Here is a 23,006-nt window from a genome sequence, read left to right as displayed (position 1 = left end):
TTCGCCGTAACGCTCCAGGTCCAAGTTTGCAGCTCTGCTGGAAAAAGAAATGAACAGAGAAAACAGTTTTACACCCTGACAGATAAATATTATCTTTGCTTTTTTTCCTATTTAAATTGCAATAGTGACATTACTGTATATATAAAATTAAGCTTTAATTTTTGATTTATCAAGTGGATAAAAGTTATTTATACCCAAAAAAATAAAAGCCGAAATTTGCCTAAAAAGTCCAGATAGTGACGTGTAAAGGCTAATCGACCTCTGACCTCTGGTCCTCCAAGCCTGGGTCTGGTTTGGTTTAAATGTGAACCCCAAGCGGACCAGAGACCGCTCCACAAGCAGGAAGTGGACTACAGTGCAGGGCATTCTGGGTAAATCTAACCAAAGCTAACCTGCTAGCCTAGCGCTAGCAGCAGAAATGGCTCCTGGTCTTCAGCCAAAGACTAAAGAGAAATCACTAAACTCTGACGCCTCCATCTTGTTTCATCTGGTGAAACAGGAAGTTGCTCTCAGCGTCTTCAGAGGTTTTAGTGTCGTTTCCTTCAGTGGTTGTTGGTGCAGCGCCCCCACAGGCCAGGAGGGGAACAGGCTGGTTTGGGTCAGAACCACAGCAGCTGGAGGTGGAGCAGAAGTTCTGGTTCCAGTAGAACCGGGTCGACCCGACTGAAGGATGGAAACAGAATCAAAATGTTTTATTTTATGTCCTGAACTGGAGATATTCAAGAATAAATCAGAAACAGTCACTGAGAATCACTGCATTTTTTATAGATGCTATCTGTATTTATATGCATAACATTATTCAAAACTATAAAGACACATAAACAATTAATAATGCGCCATCACGCATTAAAAAATGAAAGCATTCCTGATCGTGGGCGGAGCTGCTAGCGCCACACACTGGTGAAAACCACATTTCACTGAAAGTTACCAGACTGCGTTGATATTGTCATTTTGTCTTTCAGCAGCTGCTTATTGAACCAGTTTCAGTTCTGGTTCTCTGTTCATCCTCAAATAGAAGAGAATGACAGAATCCTAATGCGAGGTCATAAAGTCAAGATGAACTGTTCTGGAAGGAAAGGCCTTTACCTCCGACAGTCATCTGAGACGAAAACAAGACTTTAGCACCTCATTAACATGGCTGTTAAACCAAACGCAACATCTATTTTTAGCTGTAGATTAGTGGGACAACCTTTCAGACGAAGGTCAGGGCAGCAAACAACATCTGTGGCCTTGGAGACGGTCAGGGCCAAACGTTTATTTAACACCCAGACCTGATGTTTCAACCCTTTTATTTTAATTACATTATTACTTATTGCTGGATGTCTGGGGAACTGAAATGGAAACTGAGCGTTGAATGCAGATGAGGCATCAAAAAATGAAAAATGGAAACAGTTACTGTTATTTTATTGATATCTAGGAAGAATAAATCCGACTCCAGAGAAACACCCTCAGCTAATATCCTCTAAATATTCTTAGAAAAACCATAAATCACACTTTTAATCCCCCCAAACAAGTGAGAGCTTGAAATCCTTAAAATCCTTGAAATCCTTGACTTTGCTCATAAAGTCCAACCCAACAGATCGGCCAGAAAACTTAATGTTGTTTGTATTTAATGTTAAAGCATTTAATTTGAGCAGGAAGGTCATTTACTTTAACAAGATCTATTTGCATCGTTTTAATGTAATGAATATTTACGAAACCAGCTGACCAAACGTGCTGGAGTTCACTGTGGTTGCCAGGTAACAGGGCTGGGCTCACTGGGGCTGCTAGGTAACTTATTGCAATAAAGGCTGGCTCCTATTTTATATGTTAAAGTAAGTTATTGAAGTTATTAATCAATGTTTTGTTTTCAGACACTTGGATGTAGAGAAACATTTCACAACATAAAATTTGGTGATATTACTTTGTCCCTCCTGTAGTAGGATATAAAAATAACATCACAAAGCACTATTAATAATAATTGATATCATATTAATAACTCTTCTGTTTTCATCTCCATCTGGTTCTGGAAAAGTTTGAAACTTACCTTCAAAATGCTTGAAAAGTCCTTGAATCACTGTGGGAAAGTGATATATGAAGATATTGTAAAAAAACAGGAATGAAAGCAGAATTAGCTTTATTTTTCACAGATCTCGTGTTCCAGCGTTTTAATGGCTGCTTGGTTTTGGCCCAGCGCTGCCGGAGCTGGACGAGCTGACCATGGAGAGCGTCCTGGTGGAGCTGGAGCGCGTCTGCCAGGAAAAGATGCAGCAGGCCATCGAGACGGAGGAAGGCCTGGGCATCGAGTACGACGAGGACGTGGTGTGTGACGTCTGCCGCTCGCCGGAGGGAGAAGACGGAAACGAGATGGTCTTCTGTGACAAGTGCAATGTCTGCGTCCATCAGGTCAGACTTCAACAAAATCTCCTGCAGTTTGACTGACTGACAGTCAGCATCGGTCTGTATGTTCATCGCTCTGCGATATCGAGACCACAGATTTATATTATTGGTTTGGACATCACCTGTTAGCCTCTGCAGCTAGCGACGCTCCTTCAGCCATTACTGCGCATCGATTTATGTCAACCAGTCAATAAAGTCGAAGCTTTATTTCTTAAGCTATTTCTAGAAAATATGGTCTAAATTAGAGCTTAGAAAATTGCTGATGTTTTGAGATGCGTCGCTAACGATGACTAGCATTGGTTTTAGCTTTTAAGTTGTCAAAACAAGATTCTAAATCTTACATTTATGCCTGATGCATAAAGAAAAAACAGACGCAGTGCTTTGCTACTACACAAGAACAAGGTCAGGAAAAAGTTTGAATTAAAAAATGGCGAGGGAGAGGAAAGTAGCTCAGTTATGCTAGCTTGACGATGAAAATCTTCATGGTCAAACTAGCATAACTTGACTGTTCATCAAGTTATGATGAACAGTCATAACTTGTTCTGTGTTTCGGTTCAGTTTAGATTTAAAAGAAGAGACTAAAACACCAACTTCAGAGTGGAAAAAACAATTTAAGTATGATGCTTCAATTAGCTAATCTGCCGCCGCTGTGTTAGCTTAGCTAATAGCAGCAGGCCCGCCTAACGTCTCGCGCTCTCTGCCAGGCGTGTTACGGCATCCTGAAGGTGCCTCAGGGCAACTGGCTGTGTCGGACCTGCGCTCTGGGGTCCAGCCCAAATGTCTGCTGTGCCCCAAGAGAGGCGGCGCCCTGAAGCCGACGCGCAGTGGAACCAAGTGGGTCCATGTCAGCTGTGCCTTATGGATCCCTGAGGTGAGCCCACAGTGTTTGTGTCACACTGGATTGAAGGTTTACTGCAGATTCTGGTCCCATTTATGTCTGGACTTTGACTAGGCCACTCTAGCACATCTATTAGAATATAGATCCATTTAGAGAACTATATTTTCCTTTTGTGTTACTGGCAGCTGGAGGTCACAGTGTGATGTTTTTGTTTTCATAGGATTATGTATCATTTTCTTTCTTCTTTATAAGTATAAATTACTTACAATAAAATCCATAGTTTCTTTTTGTTTTTTTCATTTTTCTCTTTCTACCAAAAACTGGATGGTAAAAGTTTTCAGTCTGCAGTTTTTGTCTCATCTAAACCTTTTTCTGAAGGACAGTTTGGTTTACAGAGACTTCATAATTCTTTTTGTTGTTTTATTTATTTAACATGCCTTCCAGCTTTAAATGTTTGTCAGAATTTAAAGTTTATCGATCCAGAATCTGTTCTTGCTTTAATCCTGGCATTAATCTGAGTTACAACAGCAGTTATTTTCTCTTGGGATCAATAAAGTATTTTTAAATTTGAATTGAAATAGTCTCAAACCAACAATATTATCAAACATTCAGAACCTGCAGAAAAATCGTTTTAAACATCAACAAGATTTTTTCTCCTTTTCACCATAAAGAATGAAAACGTGTTCAGGTTTAATGTGATAAAATTCTTTTCAGTGCTGCATTTTGAGCAGATTTTGTTCATTTGTAACTTTTAAAATAATTGAAAGCACATAAATAAATGCACATGCTTTCTGTCCTTCACACCTTCAGAAGCTTAAATTAAGTTTAATAACTGATAATAAACTTAACTGCAACAGATTATAATAAAAGCTCTGATTGTTTCTTTTCACCTGAATAGTTTTTTACACAGATAACCTTTTTTCCATGAATGGATTTTCACATTTTATCGTTTTTCTCCTGCCAGCTTTTTTGGTAATTGGATAAAAATCAGGATGTTTAAAGTCTGAGATCTAATCAGATAATCTCATCAAGCATGAGCTGGAAATCCTTCTGCCGAAGCGTTTCACCCAAAAGACTCTGAAAATATTGGCTCTGGCAGCAAAATGCTTCCAGAAGGACGAGTGGATGGAGGGAAGGATGGAGGGAGAGAGAGAGAGACAGAGAGAGAGAGCTGCTTCAGAAACCAGAGGAAGAGGAAGAGGAGTTTCTTTGGAGGGGAAGGAAGTGAGGAAGAGGAGAAGAAACGGCTCTTTCTTTCTTCCTCTGAGTGTTTCTGGTGGAGGTCCGGATCCGAAGCGGCTCTGATTGGACTGACAGAGAGAATAAGATTTAAACTGAGCAGCAACAACTCAACACATTTCACTCAAACTAGGCCTGTCACAGTAAACAAGGAGTCACTTATTACCAGTTCCTATTTTCAGTTTGCCAGTTTAGAGACTTTATCATTCATTTCATTTGTTTTGTTTATTTTGGACATTTAAAATGTTGTATAGTGTTAAATCTTCATTAGAATTTAAAGTTTATTGATCTTCCATTATATTACTGGAAAATGGCCTCAAAACACCAATATGATCGCACATCTTTGAAAAGCATTCGTGGAGCCTCCTGCACAACCTTTGCTGTCTGTTGTTCTGCAGGTGAGCATCAGCTGCCCGGAGAAGATGGAGCCCATCACCAAGGTGTCCCACATCCCCGCCAGCCGCTGGGCTCTGTCCTGCAGCCTGTGTCGAGAACTCACAGGAACCTGCATCCAGGTACCGGAGAACCGCCGCCTCTCTGCCCAGGAGCGGCTCCACCGGGGGGCTGGGGGGGTACAGGGGAGGAGGGGGGGGTCGGAGGCACCTGGGGGGAACGGGGGGGGGTCGGAGGCCCCGGGGGGGACCGGCCACCCTGCTAACGCTCCTCTATATGTTTATAAATGTCAGATGACCAGGAAGAGTGAGGCTCTGTTAGAGAAACATCACGACCTGTGGAGGGATAAAGTACATATATCATATTTATAGAATAACTGAAGGTTCTTCATCGTTTCCTGTTTCTAATAAATAGGAAACGTAGACAGCACACAGCAGAGAAACATTTTTCCACGCGGTGTGAAGGTTGAGGAAAGATTTTAATTGAACAGAATTTGAAATGAGTGAAAACTGAGCAGGACTTTGGTGGTGACATTTGAACAAATATTACAGTTTTAATGACAGTCTGGTTATGATTTTGTAATGTTGTGTTTTTATTACTTAAAGCACTTTGAACTGCTGCATAACCCACCAGTGGAAGTAGATACTTTTAATCAATATTGAGGAATTATTGACTTCAAGCAGAGTCTTACTTTTTTATTTCTAGTGCATTAAGACATTTGCACTAGAAAACAGAGAAAAACACTTGGTAACAAATCTCTAGTTGAACATGATTCATTCAATTCAAATGGTTTTTATTGCTTCCCTTAAACAAACGCAGTTAGTTCATGTTCACCTGCCTGTCGTCCAGGTGAGCCCCTGGCTGTGTGTGTGTGTGTGTGTGTGGTGTGTGTGTGTGTGTGTGTGTGTGTGTGTGTGTGTGTGTGTGTGGTGTGTGTGTGTGTGGTGTGTATGTGTGTGTGTATGTGTGTGCGTGCGTGTGTGCGTGCGTGTGTGTGCGTGCATGCGCGTGTGTGTGTGTGTGTGTGCGTGCGTGCGCGTGTGTGTGTGTGTTCTGGAAGGATTCTCACACTCACTGTTTGTGCAGCCATGGGAGTGTTTGCTTTGACCGTATTGATGCTGTAGATTAACTGTGAGCCTTTGAGCCAGATCTGCCCACAGGGAGGGAATCTCACTCTCATGTTTCCGTAGCTGGAGGCAGATGAACACACACACACACACACACACAGACCCACACACTCACACACAGCAAAGATGCTGATGCTGCACAGCAGCGCGATGGAGAGAATTTTCCTCATTAAATGTTTCAGAATTGATTATTTTTCTTTCTCTTCTGAATAACCCGCCATTAAAAATACTAAATGTTTTCTGCATCATCATTTTGTTGGTTATGTTTCATCTTCAACTGTATAAAATGGTTTGGTTTGCATCAGTCAGGTTTATTTGTGTTGCACATTTCAGCAAGCAGGCAGTTCAAAGTGAAAACACCAAACAGTCCAACATTGTTACATTTTGCCATCAATATGCATCAAAATGTTTTTCATTTGCTTTGGTTCAGAAGCAGCAGCAGCTGCTCTGGAGTTAGAGGAGCTCAGTGTTTCGGCTGCTTTGCAGTTTTCTGGAAGTTTGATCCAGATGAACTGCAGCAGACAGTAAACAGGATTTACAACAGATCTCTGAATGTTTTACTTCTTTATTCTCTTTTTAATACATTGTTTCAAGTTTATCACAAAAGTTTTTCATTCTGTCTTCATTGTTCATTTCACAATAAATTAATAATTTCATCTTTTATCTGTCTTTGACCAGAAGATATTTTAAATATCCAAATAAAAACATAACTGACAACAATAAATATTTGATGACAAACAAAACTGTAATGTTAGTCCTGTAGTACCAGAAAGGACGCCACGTCTTTTAAAGTTGACTCTTTTATTAATTAACTTCAGCAACACTCATGTTAACTTGATCCTGTCTGACTTCCTCATGTGCCAACCTGCTTGCATCACCACCTGCTGGTGCTGCCTATCATTACAAAAACTGCACTTAAAAAAATATTAATGATCAGAATGGAAATTAGTGAGTTGATTTTAATTTATCGGGCGACGCCAACTTTTAGATGTTCCTAGTTCAACACACCTGAGTCACATTATGAGGTCATTAGTAGGACCACTGCTGCGTTAGCTTAGCTAATAGCAACGCTAGCTAATCTACTGCTGCTGCGTTAGCTTAGCTAATAGCAACGCTAGCTAATCTACTGCTGCTGCGTTAGCTTAGCTAATAGTAACGCTAGCTAATCTACTGCTGCTGCATTAGCTTAGCTAATAGTAACGCTAGCTAATCTACTGCTGCTGCGTTAGCTTAGCTAATAGTAACGCTAGCTAATCTACTGCTGCTGCATTAGCTTAGCTAATAGTAACGCTAGCTAATCTACTGCTGCTGCGTTAGCTTAGCTAATAGCAGCGCTAGCTAATCTACTGCTGCTGTGTTAGCTTAGCTAATAGCAGCGCTAGCTAATCTACCGCTCCTGTGTTAGCGTAGCTAATAGCAGCACTAGCTAATCTACTGCTGCTGTGTTAGCTTAGCTAATAGCAGCGCTAGCTAATCTACTGCTCCTGTGTTAGCTTAGCTAATAGCAGCACTAGCTAATCTACTGCTGCTGTGTTAGCTTAGCTAATAGCAGCAATAGATAATCTACCGCTCCTGCGTTAGCTTAGCTAATAGCAGTGCTAGCTAATCTATCACACTGATCACTTAATAATTGCAAAACAAAAATCAAACCTGAAAACGTAAACCTGTAACATGTTGTGTTGTAATCTGGGGAATGTTTGAGTGTTTTTTTGGTGACATGTAAATGATTGATTGATTGATTGATTGATTATAAATGGTCCCACTAAGACATTAGTGCTGTCAGTGATAAAACAGCTCCAGTCCTTCTAGTGAAAATGTCTCGTCGGCCCGCAGTGCTCCACGCCGTCCTGCATCGTGGCCTTCCATGTGACCTGCGCCTTCGACCGCGGCCTGGAGATGAAAACCATCCTGGCCGAAAACGACGAGGTCCGCTTCAAGTCCTTCTGCCGGGACCACAGCTCGGCCGCCAGCGGCATCAACGGAGCGGCCAGGTCCGAGCAGCACCACGAGCCCGACGGCGAACCGGAGCAGAGCCGGACGTCCCACCCGGTGTCTGCGTCGGAGCGGGCCGAGCGGGACCAGCTGGAGCGGGAGAAGGTGAGCCAGAGGAAGCAGAAGCTCCAGGAGCTGGAGGACGAATTTTACCGACTGGTGGAGCCGAGCGACGTGGCCCAACACCTGGAGCTGCCGCTGCTGCAGGTAGGTGATGCTCAGGTAGGCCCTGATCCTTACCCAGGTAGGCCCTGACCCTGGTAGGCCTTTCCCCTTACCCTGGTAGGCCCTGACCCTGGTAGGCCTTTCCCCTTACCCTGGTAGGCCCTGACCCTGGTAGGCCCTGACCCAGGTAGGCCCTGGTAGGCTCTGACCCTGACCCAGGTAGGCTCTGACCCTGACCCTGGTAGGCCCTGACCCAGGTAGGCCCTGGTAGGCTCTGACCCTGACCCAGGTAGGCTCTGACCCTGACCCTGGTAGGCTCTGACCCTGACCCTGGTAGGCCCTGACCCAGGTAGGCTCTGACCCTGGTAGGCCTTTCCCCTTACCCTGGTAGGCCCTGACCCAGGTAGGCCCTGGTAGGCTCTGACCCAGGTAGGCCCTGACCCAGGTAGGCCCTGGTAGGCTCAGAGCCCAGGTAGGCTCTGACCCTGGTTGGCCCTGACCCAGGTAGGCCCTGACCCAGGTAGGCTCTGACCCTGGTAGGCCCTGACCCAGGTAGGCCCTGACCCTGGTAGGCTCTGACCCAGGTAGGCCCTGACCCAGGTAGGCCCTGACCCAGGTAGGCCCTGACCCAGGTAGGCCCTGACCCTGGTAGGCTCTGACCCAGGTAGGCCCTGACCCAGGTAGGCCCTGACCCAGGTAGGCTCTGACCCTGGTAGGCCCTGACCCAGGTAGGCCCTGACCCTGGTAGGCTCTGACCCAGGTAGGCCCTGACCCAGGTAGGCCCTGGTAGGCTCTGACCCTGACCCAGGTAGGCTCTGACCCTGGTTGGCCCTGACCCAGGTAGGCCCTGACCCAGGTAGGCTCTGACCCTGGTAGGCCCTGACCCAGGTAGGCCCTGACCCTGGTAGGCTCTGACCCAGGTAGGCCCTGACCCAGGTAGGCCCTGACCCAGGTAGGCCCTGGTAGGCTCTGACCCTGACCCAGGTAGGCTCTGACCCTGACCCAGGTAGGCCCTGACCCAGGTAGGCCCTGACCCAGGTAGGCTCTGACTGACTGCAGAGAGACATTTTACTGGACAGAGCAAAACAAGGACATTTCTGAGCTCCAACAGCTGAACATTAAAAAACTTTGGTTACTTTTTTACTTTTAAAAATTTGAAAAAGTGCTAAAGTTTCTAATTTTCGTGTATTTTCTGCATAATGTCTGAGCTTCAGCTCAAAGTTTTTGTCTTTTGTGGGAAACCAACTAATTTCTTTTCTCCAGTTCGCTGCCATCATTTAGTGTTCTGCAGCCAAACGCACCAAGAGAAGTAAAACCCGTACATTTAATTTGCAGGTGGATTTATTGTATCAGTTCTGGAAGCTGAAGCGGAAAGCAAACTTCAATCAGCCTCTGGTGGCGCTGAAGAGAGACGAGGTGGACAACCTGGCCCAGCAGGAGCAGGACGTCCTCTACAGGAGACTCAAACTCTTCACACACCTGCGCCAGGACCTGGAGAGGGTGAGTGGCACAAACAGGGAACCGTTCCCACTGCAGGGAACGCTGCAGCTGCAGTTTATTCTGAAAGGTTCACCTGCTGTTCACCTGCTTCCTGGTTCCACCATGTTGAGTTTTTTTGTTTTTGTTGGAAACCAGAAGACGAAACTCGCTGCTGTTTCAGTTTCTCTGACGCTGTGATAAATAATCCAGTAAGTCTTGAAGTAACTTGGCAAAGTTTCTGGGTTTGGTGGTTGGAAAACCTGAGACTGTTGGTGTGATTGTTTAAAACGAAGGTGAAGGGAGAGTTGTCAGGTCAGGGACTGGACACATAAAAACGTCTGCAAAGCTTCTGAAACATTAAATTAATCGTGAAATAATTGCTACCTAATATAGTAAGAGATTAATCCTTAATTGGGGTATTTGCTAAAAAGAAAAAACATTGAAAGGAGTAATTAGGTTGAAACAATATAAAAAATCTAAACATTTTGCATTTCAGATCAAATGTCTGTAAATGTGTTCTAATATTGCATCAAAAGGCCTTAGTAGTTACATGGAAAATATGTCAAATGTGGCGATTTCTAATCCAATTGATTGTCAGAACAATCGATTGATCGATTACCAAAGTGATAGTAGTCTCATTGTCTAAAAGTTTCTAACTATGAACCAGTTTTTAATTTTAATCACCAGATAAATATATCTGGATAAATCCCAGCCATTTGTCCCTCAGCAGGCTAATGCTAACAAATAGCTAATGCTCAAGCTAATGTTTTAGCATTAGCTTGAGCATGAAAACAGGAAGCAGGTTCAGTCTGGTGCCCGCGGTTCCCCGTCACCCAGTTTCTCAGGTAAAGAAGGAAAACCTGGTTGGATCTGCAGCTTTTTAACTGAACTCATTTCTTTTGCTCATTCAGGAAATCTGAAATGCTTTTTTCTCCTGGAAACCTTCCGCCAACCAACCTGATTTCTCTCATCAGGCTGCAGACTAAACATTCTGCTTTCTGTTTAATATTTCTTCCTCACGTCTCTGTTTTCATGCAGCCCATTGGCCCGATCAGAACCGGTTCGGTTTAACTCGGCTGATTCAATTTGGCTCGCAGTGAGGCGACCATCTGGCAATTAGGCGGCAGCGTTTCAACCAGATGACTTAAAATTCTGCAGCAAGCTGAAACATAATCGATTTGTGTTTTCATCTCCTCTCTGCTGGGCAGAAACGCTGACCCCCAGCAAGGAAACATTAATAAAACCTCTGGAAACACATTTATGGCTTTATTCAGGTACCTGAACAAATCCTTGAAGATGTTTGAACTTCAAGGTTTGGAAAGTCTTTGATTTCTGTTTGAAGTCCTTGAAAGTCCTTAATATTCAAACAGCACAGATTGATGATAAACATTTGATTTAAGACGATATTTAAAGATGATGAACATTTTACACAAGTTAATTCAGGCCAAACTTCTCTTGTTTCAGTTTTGTCATAATTACCTGAATTATTTCTATTTGCTAAATGCCAGAAACTTAAAACTTTTGTTCTCACTGTTTGGAGGCCTTTCTGTTTATGACTGGAAGAGATGGAAACAGAAGTTTATGATGCGTTTTGTACCCTAAAGAAAAAGATTTAAAAGTTCAGAAATCTCACTAATTAGATTTTAACACAATGTTAAAAGTTTACATTGCAGCAGAAACACGTTCAGTTTGAAAACTTTTTGTGAGGAAAAGCAAAAGACAAACATGAAACATTACATTTAGCTAACCTTCTCCCTGCTGCAGAAAGTAGAATCATATATGAAGACATTAATAAATGATAGTGAACTGAAACAGTTTCTGTTTTTTCTCCAAACTGCTGGAAAAGTTTGAAATTTACCTTAAAAACTCCTGAATTTTACTTTGTGAACAGGAACCTTTTGTTTTTGGTTTCCTGAGGTTGAGTGTGTGTGTGTGTGTGTGTGTGTGTGTGTGTGTGTGTGTGTGTGTGTGTGTGTGTGTGTGTGTGTGTGTGTGTGTGTGTGTGCGCGTGTGTGTGCGCGTGCGTGTGTGTGTGTGTGTGTGTGTGTGTGTGTGTGTGTGTGTGTGTGTGTTAAGGAAGTTTCTTTTTGGGGGCGATTTGCAGCGATCAACTGACCTGACCTGCATGTTTCAGAAGATGTCGTGGGAACCAGAGCGCCCGGGGGAAAACCCACGCAAACACGGGGAGACCATACAAACTCCACACAGAGGGTCTCTGTGAAGACGCAGCGCTAACCGCTGCGCCACCGTGCTGCCCACGTTTTTTCAATTGGGTGGGGAAGGCTTGGTTAGGCTTGTAAGGGTGTGTGTGTGTGTGTGTGTGTGTGTGTGTGTGTGTGTGTGTGTGTGTGTGTGTGTGTGTGTGTAGTACTTTCAGGTCTTCAATTTAATTCATAATGTTCTTAAAAACTCTTAAGTTTGAGTTGGTGAAACCTGCAGAAATCCTAATCAGAGTATTGATGGCAGATTAACAATAATCTCCTACATGTTACTGTACTTTACCAATCAACATAATTAGAATAAAATCTTTAATAATGATAATTTATAATCATTTCTGGGCCAGGCCGGCTCAAGCGGCTCCGGCTGCATCGGGTCTCGGTGCTGCTGGCGGGATCGATCTGGACTCGGCCGCGTTTTGTCCCAACGAGTCGACGGCTCACCGCTGGCTGTCGATAAGCTGAACCAACTTCCTTTCTGTTAGGGTTAACACCTGTTAAACATACATTAACAAAGAGAAAAGACAAAAGAGTTCGATTCTTTTTCACTGGCGAGGAGAACGGACAGAGATGTGCTTCAGTTACAATCTCCTGCCGCTCTGAAGCACATTCTGTCTGCTCCTCTATGTTATTGTTTCTAGGATCCCTAATCACAAGGACGCTGCAGCTCTAGAGGGAGGGGAAAACAGCTACAGCGTCAAATGTTATTCACTAACTAACACACAATCATTCTGTACTAGATAATGTCCTTCCAGGCACAAAGATTAATAAAATATGTAGTGATCAATGATGGTTTTATTGGAGGCCAGCAACTCAACCGAAGCAGAGCTCTTCACCAAGAGGTAAACCTGCAGGAAGATTTTGTTTCTGCTCTCTGTCAGTGAGGCCTTCTGAGAAAGGAATCAGAGTAAATCAACAATACAAGAAACATTCTTAATTCTATAATGAGATTAACTTTAAGGAAAGCATCAATTAAAGATACATTATAAAGATCAATGAGAATAACAAATAATTGATTAATAATATCACAATTTCTCCAACACTTTCACTTCCTCCGTCTTTTTCAGGCCACGTTCTTTAACTTTGCCTGTTTCTGTCACTGGGCTGTTTAAGGCAGAAGAAACAAATAAAAACTCTTTCATACTCTAATAATCTCAGAAATTAGGTTTCAAAGTTTTGACTCTTCAAACTCAGAAATGTCCTTGTTTTGGTGTTGATATTTTTGGCCTTCCTTCAGTGGCCCACCATGCTTCTCACCAGCTCCTGGTCTTTATTTAGTAAAATGTTTTTCAGATCAGTCTTCTGCTGTTGTGTTTGTGTGGGAAGAAAATATTCCAGTTTTCTGTCGAATTGAAAAATCTTCTCCATGCCTCCATCCCGGGACGCCGACCCGATCGGAACCGTCCGTCCTGCTGCCGTTGTGAATAAATGCGTGTCGTGCCGGAGGATCCGGGGGGCTAACGGCGGGCGGATTATCTCCGTCCTCCTCCTCTTTGAAGTGCTGCCAGTGGAACGAATTGCACCGTGCGCTCCCTGATGCGCTGCTGAGCTCCCTCCATTTCTGCTCTCCCCTCCTGAGCGCTGCCAGAAAAAACTCTTGCTCCTTGTCAATATCACCACATTATTCATCCCATCAGTATGCAACAGGTGAAAGCCGTGAGAAGCACAGAGATTGGCCAGAGAAAGCTGCTTTTCTTATTATCTTTCTGCTCCGCGGGGAGAAACGTGCTGCAACTGGGCGTCACGCGGGAAAGCGCTGCTTGCTAACCAGGGCTAGCGTTGATTGTAGCTCTTAAGTTGCCAACATCATGTAGTAAATCTTAAATTTTTGCCTAATATAAAAAAGAAAAAGTGATGCAGAGCTTTGCTAATAATTGCCAAAAATACAACAACCAGAGAATCAGATCAGGAAAAACGTTTTCGTTAAAAAAAAAGATCTGGGCGACAGGGAGCAGGTCAGTTATGCTAGCTTGACTATGACAACCTTGGCGTGTAGACGGTGCTCTGGAATTTGGTCTATTTTGGTTGAGTTTAAAAAAAATGAAAAGGCAACAACTCTGACAGTCGAGCAGGACTTTAAATGAGCTAATCTACCACCGCTCTGTTAGCTTAGCTAATAGCAGCAGTAGCTAATCCACTGTTAGCTAATAGCAGCAGTAGCTATTAGCAGCTGTGTTAGCTTAGCTAATAGCAGCAGTAGCTAATCAGCCGCAGCGATCACTTATTAATAATCACAAAATAACATCAAGCTTGAAAAAATAAAACTGCAATCCATTGAATGTCCCGTTTTTTGGGTGGAAATATTTGAGTTTTTTTTTTTTTTTTTTTTTTTTGGTGTTGAAGCCTGAAGCGTAAAAATGTGTTGTTGTCGATTGGCATGGCAACCAGTCTGTGTGTAGCATGCTAGCGGTTTAGAGATGAATTTGAACAGGTTTTCTGTATCATTTTTCCGTTTGCTGCGCCGCACTCACCCAAAGCATAAACATGTAAAAGTTTCAACTTTTGGTGTTTAAATTACTTTTAGATTACTAATTTCTAAAGGAACATGAACACCTTTGGGTCTCATACTGTAGATATTTGTAGACAAATTCTGAGCAAAACAATGAAATGACTTTCCAAAGACGATGGTTTTCCTCCAACAGAACGATGGTTCACTTGGTGTCAGAACAATTCAGCCCAAAGCAGCAAATCAGAGCCAAACGTGTCAAATACTGAAGACCAGCGTGAGAATATTAAACATCAGCTTTGATGTGTTTTGTTGGACTGGGAAGAAAAATGTGTTTATATTCCTGAGAGGTATGTAATAACCAGCCAAGAGGTTTATTGACTGAGGTTTAATTTTGCAGTGAATGCAGAAATAATGAAAATCTAACTTGTGTTTGTATGAAGTCAGAGAGGGCAATAAATACAGTCAATACCTTCAATACGTTTTTGCTCCATTTCCAGGTTGGTGGAGCTAAAGTGAAGCTACAGTATTCACTTTGAGAATCACATTGAAAGTTTCTCACAAATACACTTATTGCTGTCGTTTATTGCATTTTTACAGAGAACCAACATTTTGCACTGATTTAGATTATATGTGGTGCAGGCCTTAAAACGCCTTAAATTCATTTTAAAAATGTGAGTTGACCTTAAATACGTGTCTCATATTTTCTCATGCTAAACTATTTAATCTTATATATTTAGTTTTTCTGTCATGCAAAAGTTTGATTTGCATTGTTATTGCGTTCTGTGATTCCAGGCTGTTGAGGCTACCGCTAACTAACCGCTAATACACCTTGCTAACTAGCTAGCTTCTCCATGTCTATCATGTGCAAATAGAGCTGCATCATTGTCACTGGATATCTCCTGTTGCTAACCCAGACATCCTTAAAAAGCACTTAAATTAACACAATTGTATTAAATTCAGTTTAAATTGGCCTTAAAATCACAGGTCTTACATTTCATTGTCTCTCCATTGGGTTCAGTTGATCAGTAACTAGCTGCTAATTCACCTTTGTGAGCTCGCCTGAACCCTAATGGCCGACTCTTCTTTCCCTCGCCGGGCGAGGTACCGATACCGGTACCGATATACCGATACAGATACTGGTACCGGTATACCAGTACCGATATGCCGGTACCAATATACCGGTACCTATACTGGTACCGATACCAATACTGGTACCGAGATACTGATACCGGCACCGATATACCGGCACCGCTCTGTGTCCGCCCCTCTGCTCTTTTTCAATAAATACTTTTCATCAAACTGGACCCGGCATGAGATGAAACGTAAAATTGTTTCAGATAATCAGGTTTTTTCTCAACTCCCTTTTTCCTATTTTGACGTCTAAGAAACGGTAAAAACCAGAGGAAAAACGCTGTTATGAAGTATAAAAGAGGTAATTAAGGAATCCAGTGAGACAGAGGAAGAAAATATGCGTTAAGCTGTAAGATGGCTGTTTGGAAGCAGCAGGTAATCTCTGTTGGTACGTGTTCAGAGGGAAGAAAGCTGCTGCAGCCTTGGCAGCAGGTTACAATTTCACAGCTTGTTTGCTTTCCACTAAACTCCCCTGGTGCTTCTGTTCGAAGAGAACAGAGAAGAAGTCTGGAGGCCAAGCGAGACCGTCTGGAAAACTTCAGCTTGTTCAAGCTGGAGGTGGAAAAACAGGAGATAAAGTTCATTAAAATACATCTGGGAGCCAAAAGGACCAGAAATAAAAACATTTTCCTACTTTGTCGAACAGTTAGTCAGGATTAGTGAACTTCCACTGATTCCTGTCGGGTTCTGAAAAGTTTATTTATTTTTATCAATAATCAATATTTCAGTTAATCAAATGATAAATGAAAACCAGCTCAATAGTTTCTATTTGCAGAAAACTCCAGGTTTCAGTCTGGACTCAACCAGCCTTTCACTGAAGGATTATTCTGTTCAGTTCATTTTTATTTGTTGTTTTATTTATTTTGCATATTTAAAATGTTTCTGGTTTCAGTGTTGAATATTCATTAGAATTTAGAGTTTGTTGATCTTGGAGAATTATTATTATTTTACTGGAAAATTGTCTCAAAACAACAATATCATCATTTATTGCAGAAACTTCTGGGACAGTTTTGCAACATTTATCTTGGCATTCCTGGTTCACGTTTTGCTCAGGAACATTTATAAGGTTTGAAACGACTGAATGTCGTCCGTCAATAATTCCTTAATTTTGGTGACAAAGTTCCAGTTGTTTAATTTACAACACAGGAAAAGGCCTCGTTATAAATGAAATAATCTGTAATAATCTAATAGACAGATTATTATTGACTGAAAAGCGGCTCCTGCCTGTTGCTGAAACGTTACTGTAAGTTAGTTTTGTCTTACATCAAGTGAACTAAGTTATTTGTTGTAGGAAGTGAAACATGTCTGGTAAATATTGAGTGTTTCTGCAGTGAATGTAGGAACAAAAGGAGCAGTGGAGAGTCGCTTTTTAAGGAGCCATGAATTCATTCCAAGAATAAAAATGCACCAGAAGTTAGAGTTTCTCTGTCTTTGCCAGCTGGCTCTAAGAACCGTCAGAATTTGTCATTCGGATCATCTTTGCCGGTTTTTTCCGTGCGTGCTGGAGCAAACCCGTCGACCCGGTGGTTGTACGCTCGCCCGGCCGCTCGCCTGGCATCGGACCGTTTCTGCTGTTACGTAACGCGAGCCGGGGTCAGAAAGAGGACGGCGGTTTGGATCCGCCACACTGACGCTTCACCTAAATGCCGGCTCAGCTTTAAACCCGCGGTGTGAACCAGATGATCTCCGCCGGCTGCGGTTCTTCCACGCAGCGCAGCTGAGGAGCCGGTCGTCACCGCGGCCCAGACGGGCGCAGCCTGTTGGAGCGGATTCAGCCCGGCTCGCAGGCCGTCCTCTTACGGCTGCTACTCCTTTCCATGATGCTTCGAGTTGCTCTCACAAGTCCAAGACCAGTTGTTCTTTTCGACTCCTGTGTCTCGACATTCAACAGGCGGACTGATGGTTTCAGCAGCCGTCCAGGTCTCTGTCGTTCGCTCAGGACTGACCGGGAAGTCGGATCAGATTCTCTCCAGATGTGAGGCGAAGTCATGTGACATCCTGAGGGACGCAGTCTGTGCTCTGCATAATCAGCTGTTTTCTAAATAAACTTGCTCTCGTACAGTGAGAGCTCACAGCCTCTCCGCCGCAGGAGTGGAGCAAATGTTCATGTCTGCAGGTGGATTCTCCAGAGATTCTCCCCACATGTTGGAAAACCTCAGGATTATTGCAGTACAAGATATATAGAGCTGAAAAATCCTCCGGCGGAACAGCGACTGCTTCGTCTCTGCAAATAAAAAGGTACCTTGCTGGAACTTCCCCAAACGCTGAAGCTCTGACGCCGATTTATAAAGTCCTGAATCTGTAAAGCACTAAATAATGTCCAGATAAATGCTTTGCTCCAAATCCTTTTCACATTTTGCCAGGAGACCAACAAGAAGCTGTTCACAGATGCCTGGCTTCGAGATGCTCGGGCTGAACAATTAATCGGTCTAATCACAATTAGTCCACTAATTTAGTCATCATTTAAGTGTTAACTAGAGGCTACAGACTGAATGCATGCAGTTTGCTGACAGAGCAGTAAATTTATACATTCTGGATTTCAGATTAAAATAAAAAAAACTTTGGCTGTAAACATGTTCCTTCCTTTCAGTCTGAGCGGTTTTAGGGTCTCTGTCGCTTTAAATCAAACTAACAAGCTGCTGCTGGCCACGCCCCCAACTCAGTGTTTACACTCACGAAAATGGCTGCAAACAGATGTACAACAACACAACTGTACATCGCTGAAAAGCATTAGACGAGCCTGCTGCACAACCAACCGGACTGCAGCAAGTGGTTTCTGGATGGCGAGTCGAGAACAAAACTCTTTCAGCAGCCATTGTACAGAGGGAAAAACAGCTGACCAGATGCTGAAGGTCAGCTGGGGTTGCTGGGTAACAGCACAGTCTTTTTGAAACTGCTCATTTTCCAGACACCAAGAAACTTTTTTAAGCACTTGTGCCGTTTTCAGAAGCAGTTTAGATACAAATTAAACATTACAAGTTGAGTTATTTTTCTAGAAGTCTTGCAGCGTTTGTGGCTCTAGAAAAGTTTTATGTCGTCGGACTGAGAGCTAAACGGTTTCAGACGTTACATGAAACAAAATGTGAAAACGAACATTTATGCAAAACTCCGTATGTTTAATTGAAGTAAAAACAAGACGAAGCTGTTTGAAGTGTTCCTGAACTCCAGGTCTCACCTGCAGGCCTCAGCCTGCTTCTTTGTAGAAGTCAATCTGCAGTTTAAATGATTAAACTTCACCTGACTTCAAAATGTTACTGGAGAAGCGAGAACGCTCCTGTTCTGCCGTCTTTGATCTGCTTTCTCGTCTCGCTGCCTCGGCCTGCGGGAGCTGAAGGCGAGAACAGGCTTTGCTGCTTCGATTAGCCTGCAGCTCCGTTTGCTCTGCCGGGCGCCGCCTGTTGAGAACCTCTGCTCTTCAATGCTGGTGGAACCGAACCCTGAGGCCACAAAATGCACGGAGCGCTGATCCTTTGGCTCTCGCCTTTGATATTGCTGTGCCACAAGGTCACAGAGCTGCCTTCAGGTTACAAGGACAGATCACAAACGCCTAATTATGCCACTCGGAGAACAGAGGAGATCTGGCTCATAGAGCAAACTTGGTTTTGTGAGATGGAGTTCATATATCATTATTATTCATTTACATCTGGAAAGTTCTCGCAGCACTAGAGGGCAAAAAGCCGTGTCGCCTTTTCAAATTGAACTGAAACACTGAATTCTGCAGCACATCTACATGTTCAGGCTGTCAAAGTCAAGCTAGCATTACTGAGCTACTTCCTGTCACTCGCTAGTTCTTTCCAATTAAAACGTTTCCTGACCTTGTGGTTCTTTTATTGGTCAGGTGTACGTTAAAGATTTAGTGTGTTATGTTCACAGTTGGCCCTCATCCTCTCATCTTAGCATTTGACCACGCCCCTAATAGTCTCGTGGCTCCGCCCACTTTGACCATCAGACGCCTGTAAGTTATTGTTTGTAAAGCCTTATGTTTTTATCCTTTGAGTGAATTTCTCCATCTTTTAAAAATGAAAAACTGAATCAGAACCAGGTGACGTTTGAACCGTCCAGCGAAATAAATGATACCGATCCACCAGCTGCTTCTCAACACGGGCTTTTCCTCCTCTTAAAAAATACATTCAGATTAGAAATACTTTAACATCTTTTTACTCAAATAAACGTAAAAATATCCATCCAAGAAATTACCTGTATAAGAAAGTCTAGAACTGAGTAACTGATCAAATGAATCATTTAATAATTAAAAATACGTCATCAGAATCAGTTTCTCAATGAAAATCTTCTGAACTTTAAGGTTTGAGTTTGAAGGATTTCTGGTTAAAATGTTACACAAATATAAAATACAGACATTTACTCATGTAGAAGCAAAAAGTACAGCGTAGTAAAAATGCACTGAAAGTAACGACCAAACGAATCCAGTTTTCCTGATCCTGCAGGATTTCAGGAGGTTCCTCTATAGAGTCGTCATCCTTCAGAAAAGCTTCTGTCTCCTTTTCTTCTTGTATTCTGAGTCACGGTGATATTTTCTGACATTTCCTTCCCACCAGCCTGTGTTTGTGTGAAAGGGCAAAGCGGCCCTCATTTCATCCAGACGGAGCTGGACGGCCGATCCGCTTGGCGCCGCAGCTGCAGCAGCGCCGCCGCAGCTGCGCCGCTGCAGCAGCGCCGCAGCTCGTTCTCCAGCTCAGTCTCACATCACTCTGCGGTCCATTTCACCAACTTCTTCTTCAAATCTGAATTTGTTAAACAGAATACTTCAGGATTCTTTCATGTCCCACTAACCCCCCTTGCAATCCTGCTGCCCCTCTGATATGAAATAAATATGAGGCAGGAGAGGCATAAATATTTATAGCTGCTCCGGCTCTATAATTCTGTACGGCTGTGTCTTGTACTGTGTGTGCGTGCAAACAGGAATGCGTGTGTGTGTGTGTGTGTGTGTGTGTGTGTGGTGTGTGTGTGTGTGTGTGTGTGTGTGTGTGTGTGTGTGTGTGGTACATATTTTCAGACCCTTGGCCGGTGCAGGTGCCAAGGCTGCTGCAGAGATAAATAATTCACTGGAAGTTAAACCTTGAATTTACATCACTTTGAAAAGACAATAGGAGCAACATGAACACACACACACACACACACAGAAAGTAATACACACACAAAGAAACTAACACACACAGAAACTAACACACACACAGAAGCTAATACACACACAAACACACACACACAGAAAGTAATACACACACACAGAAAGTAATACACACAGAAACTAACACACACACAGAAGCTAATACACACACAGAAACTAACACACACACAGAAGCTAATACACACACATATACACACACACAGAAACTAATACACACACACACAGAAAGTAATACACACACACACACAGAAAGTAATACACACACACACACAAAGAAACTAATACACACACAAAAGCTAATACACACACAAACACACACACACAGAAACTAATACACACACACACAGAAACTAATACACACACACACACACACACAGAAACTAATACACACACACACACAGAAACTAATACACACACACACAGAAGCTAATACACACACACACAGAAACTAATACACACACAAACACACACACAGAAGCTAATACACACACACACACACACACACAGAAGCTAATACACACACACACACACACACAGAAGCTAATACACACACATGTTCGGCACAGATGGCCTGCCATACAATAATCATGCATGGAAAACTGATATGTGTGACATAAATACGTCTAGCAAAATATCATTACGTTGCTCTAAAGTTGCAACTTCAAGTTGATCTGTTTTGGATTTTATTGTTTTGATGCGTTTCTGTTTATTAACCATTTACTGACCAGTTTGTAACTTTTTGGAGCTGTCACCATGTTGTAAAAGTTTATGAAAGAAATCAAAAATGAATCTCCCAGAAAACAACCAATCAGAGCCAGGAGGCGGGTCTTAGCGCTGTCAATCACTCTCCCTCGTCTCCCTACCCTCTTGCAGCTAGCACAGCAGAATGCTAATGCTAGTTAGCTTAGCCACTGGGGGTGGCAGATGAAAGGTTTTAATGTAAGGGTACTCAGCAGGTGGTTGCTAGGCAACCACATGTTGCCCACCCGGTTGTTGCTAGGTAACAAAGAGTGAGTGAGTCGCGCTGCGTTTGCGCTGCAGGCTGAAGTGACCGTTTGCTTGCCGTAACGTGACCCGGATCTTCCATGACAGTGAACAGAACGGTCCGATTGTTTTCGGATGCGACCCGGCAGCTTGGGCATTCCATATGTATCCCATTCAAATGTGCCCACATGCGCCCTCTACTGGACATGCGGGGCGCTGTCAGCTCGTTTCCCTTCACACTGCACAACATTTATCTGACTTGGGTCACTGCAGGCTGCAGTTAGCTTAGCTTGCTGAGCGGCAAAGGCCTTTCCTCTGCCTACATCTCCCAGAATGCTGTGCAGTTAAATATTCTGTTCACTGATATTGATCATATTTATTGTTATTGATTTATTGCCTCCCTTTCTCCAAGAAGTTTCCTGCCAGATCAATAGATCCATCAAATTGTTGCCGTTTGGTGAAATTCGGGATCAGAATCAATTTCCACTCTCAGTTTTTATTGAACATTATAAGTGCAGCGTTTAATCGTTGTCCAAACTGTGAGGGTTTCAGCCAGTGACATCTACATGTTAACATTGTCATAGTCAAGCTAGCATAATTGAGCTATCTCCCTCTCATTTCTAAGATTTTAATCAAACTTTTTGCTGTTAGTAGCAAAGCTCTGCATCCATCTTTCTTTCATATATCAGGCGTACATTTAAGATTTAGCGCGTTATGTTCACAACCTAACAGCTAAAACCAAAGCTAGTTATTGTTAGCGAGCTGTTTTATGGCGTCCAGCAGAAGCCGGGCCGGATCTATATGGCACCAGTTAGCTTCAGCTAGCTCTCCGGGACAAAACACGATTTTTTATAATTGTCTGAGATGAACCTTCAGGCATTTGGGAGGAACTTTGTTCATCTTTTGGTATTTTTTCCTCATTTGTTCTGACATGTTTCCTTAAAACGTCCACATGTGTCTCCATTTGACTCAAGCGTTGTGAATGAACCAGAAGCTTCAAAGCGTCGGCGTCATCCGGGTTTTCCCTAATAACGGAACGCTGTAGTAATCTTCAAAGTTTTAATAAAATCGCTCGTATTATTCTGGGATTTAGCAAATGGAAGCATCTGGTTTCAGATGTTCAGCAGCTCCACTTATTATTTTCCTTACTAATCACTTTCAGAAAATGCAGCCCAGGTTTTAAGAGAAATAAAAGGGTAACTTCATTATTAGTGTACTTAATATTAAGTCTCCTTATTGAAATTCAGATTACAGTGTGGAGGAGTTTTGTGCAAACCTCACCTGATTGCAGAGAAAGAATTTTGTTCTCGTCTTGCACAACAAACGGTTCTGTGAAGCAGCGAGTCTGGAACCTTCCAGATGCTCATACAAGCCTCTTCTTTAATCCTGTCAGGGTTTACGCGTTCTGCATGCAGGCAGCCAATCCACGCCGTCTGGTTTCATTGTCAAGTGAGCTTTTTGGAGACAA

General features: G+C 42.9%; 1 protein-coding gene across 1 annotated transcript in view; it reads left to right on the top strand.

The window, feature by feature from the left end:
- The window catches only part of LOC129355291 (E3 ubiquitin-protein ligase Jade-2-like), a 127,085-nt gene that overhangs the window by 82,103 nt on the left and 21,976 nt on the right, over positions 1-23,006 (top strand). The window contains 6 exon segments of the mRNA XM_055024803.1: positions 2,174-2,385; positions 3,084-3,138; positions 3,141-3,250; positions 4,855-4,971; positions 7,810-8,175; positions 9,469-9,633. Of these exon segments, the coding sequence (XP_054880778.1) occupies positions 2,174-2,385; positions 3,084-3,138; positions 3,141-3,250; positions 4,855-4,971; positions 7,810-8,175; positions 9,469-9,633 (1,025 nt within the window).

Source organism: Poeciliopsis prolifica, unplaced genomic scaffold (genome assembly GCF_027474105.1).
Source record: "Poeciliopsis prolifica strain line A6 unplaced genomic scaffold, Auburn_PproV2 SCAFFOLD129, whole genome shotgun sequence".
In the NCBI taxonomy this organism is placed as follows: Eukaryota; Metazoa; Chordata; class Actinopteri; order Cyprinodontiformes; family Poeciliidae; genus Poeciliopsis; species Poeciliopsis prolifica.
Note: the sequence above shows the minus strand (reverse complement) of the source record. Positions and strands in the feature narration are given on the sequence as shown.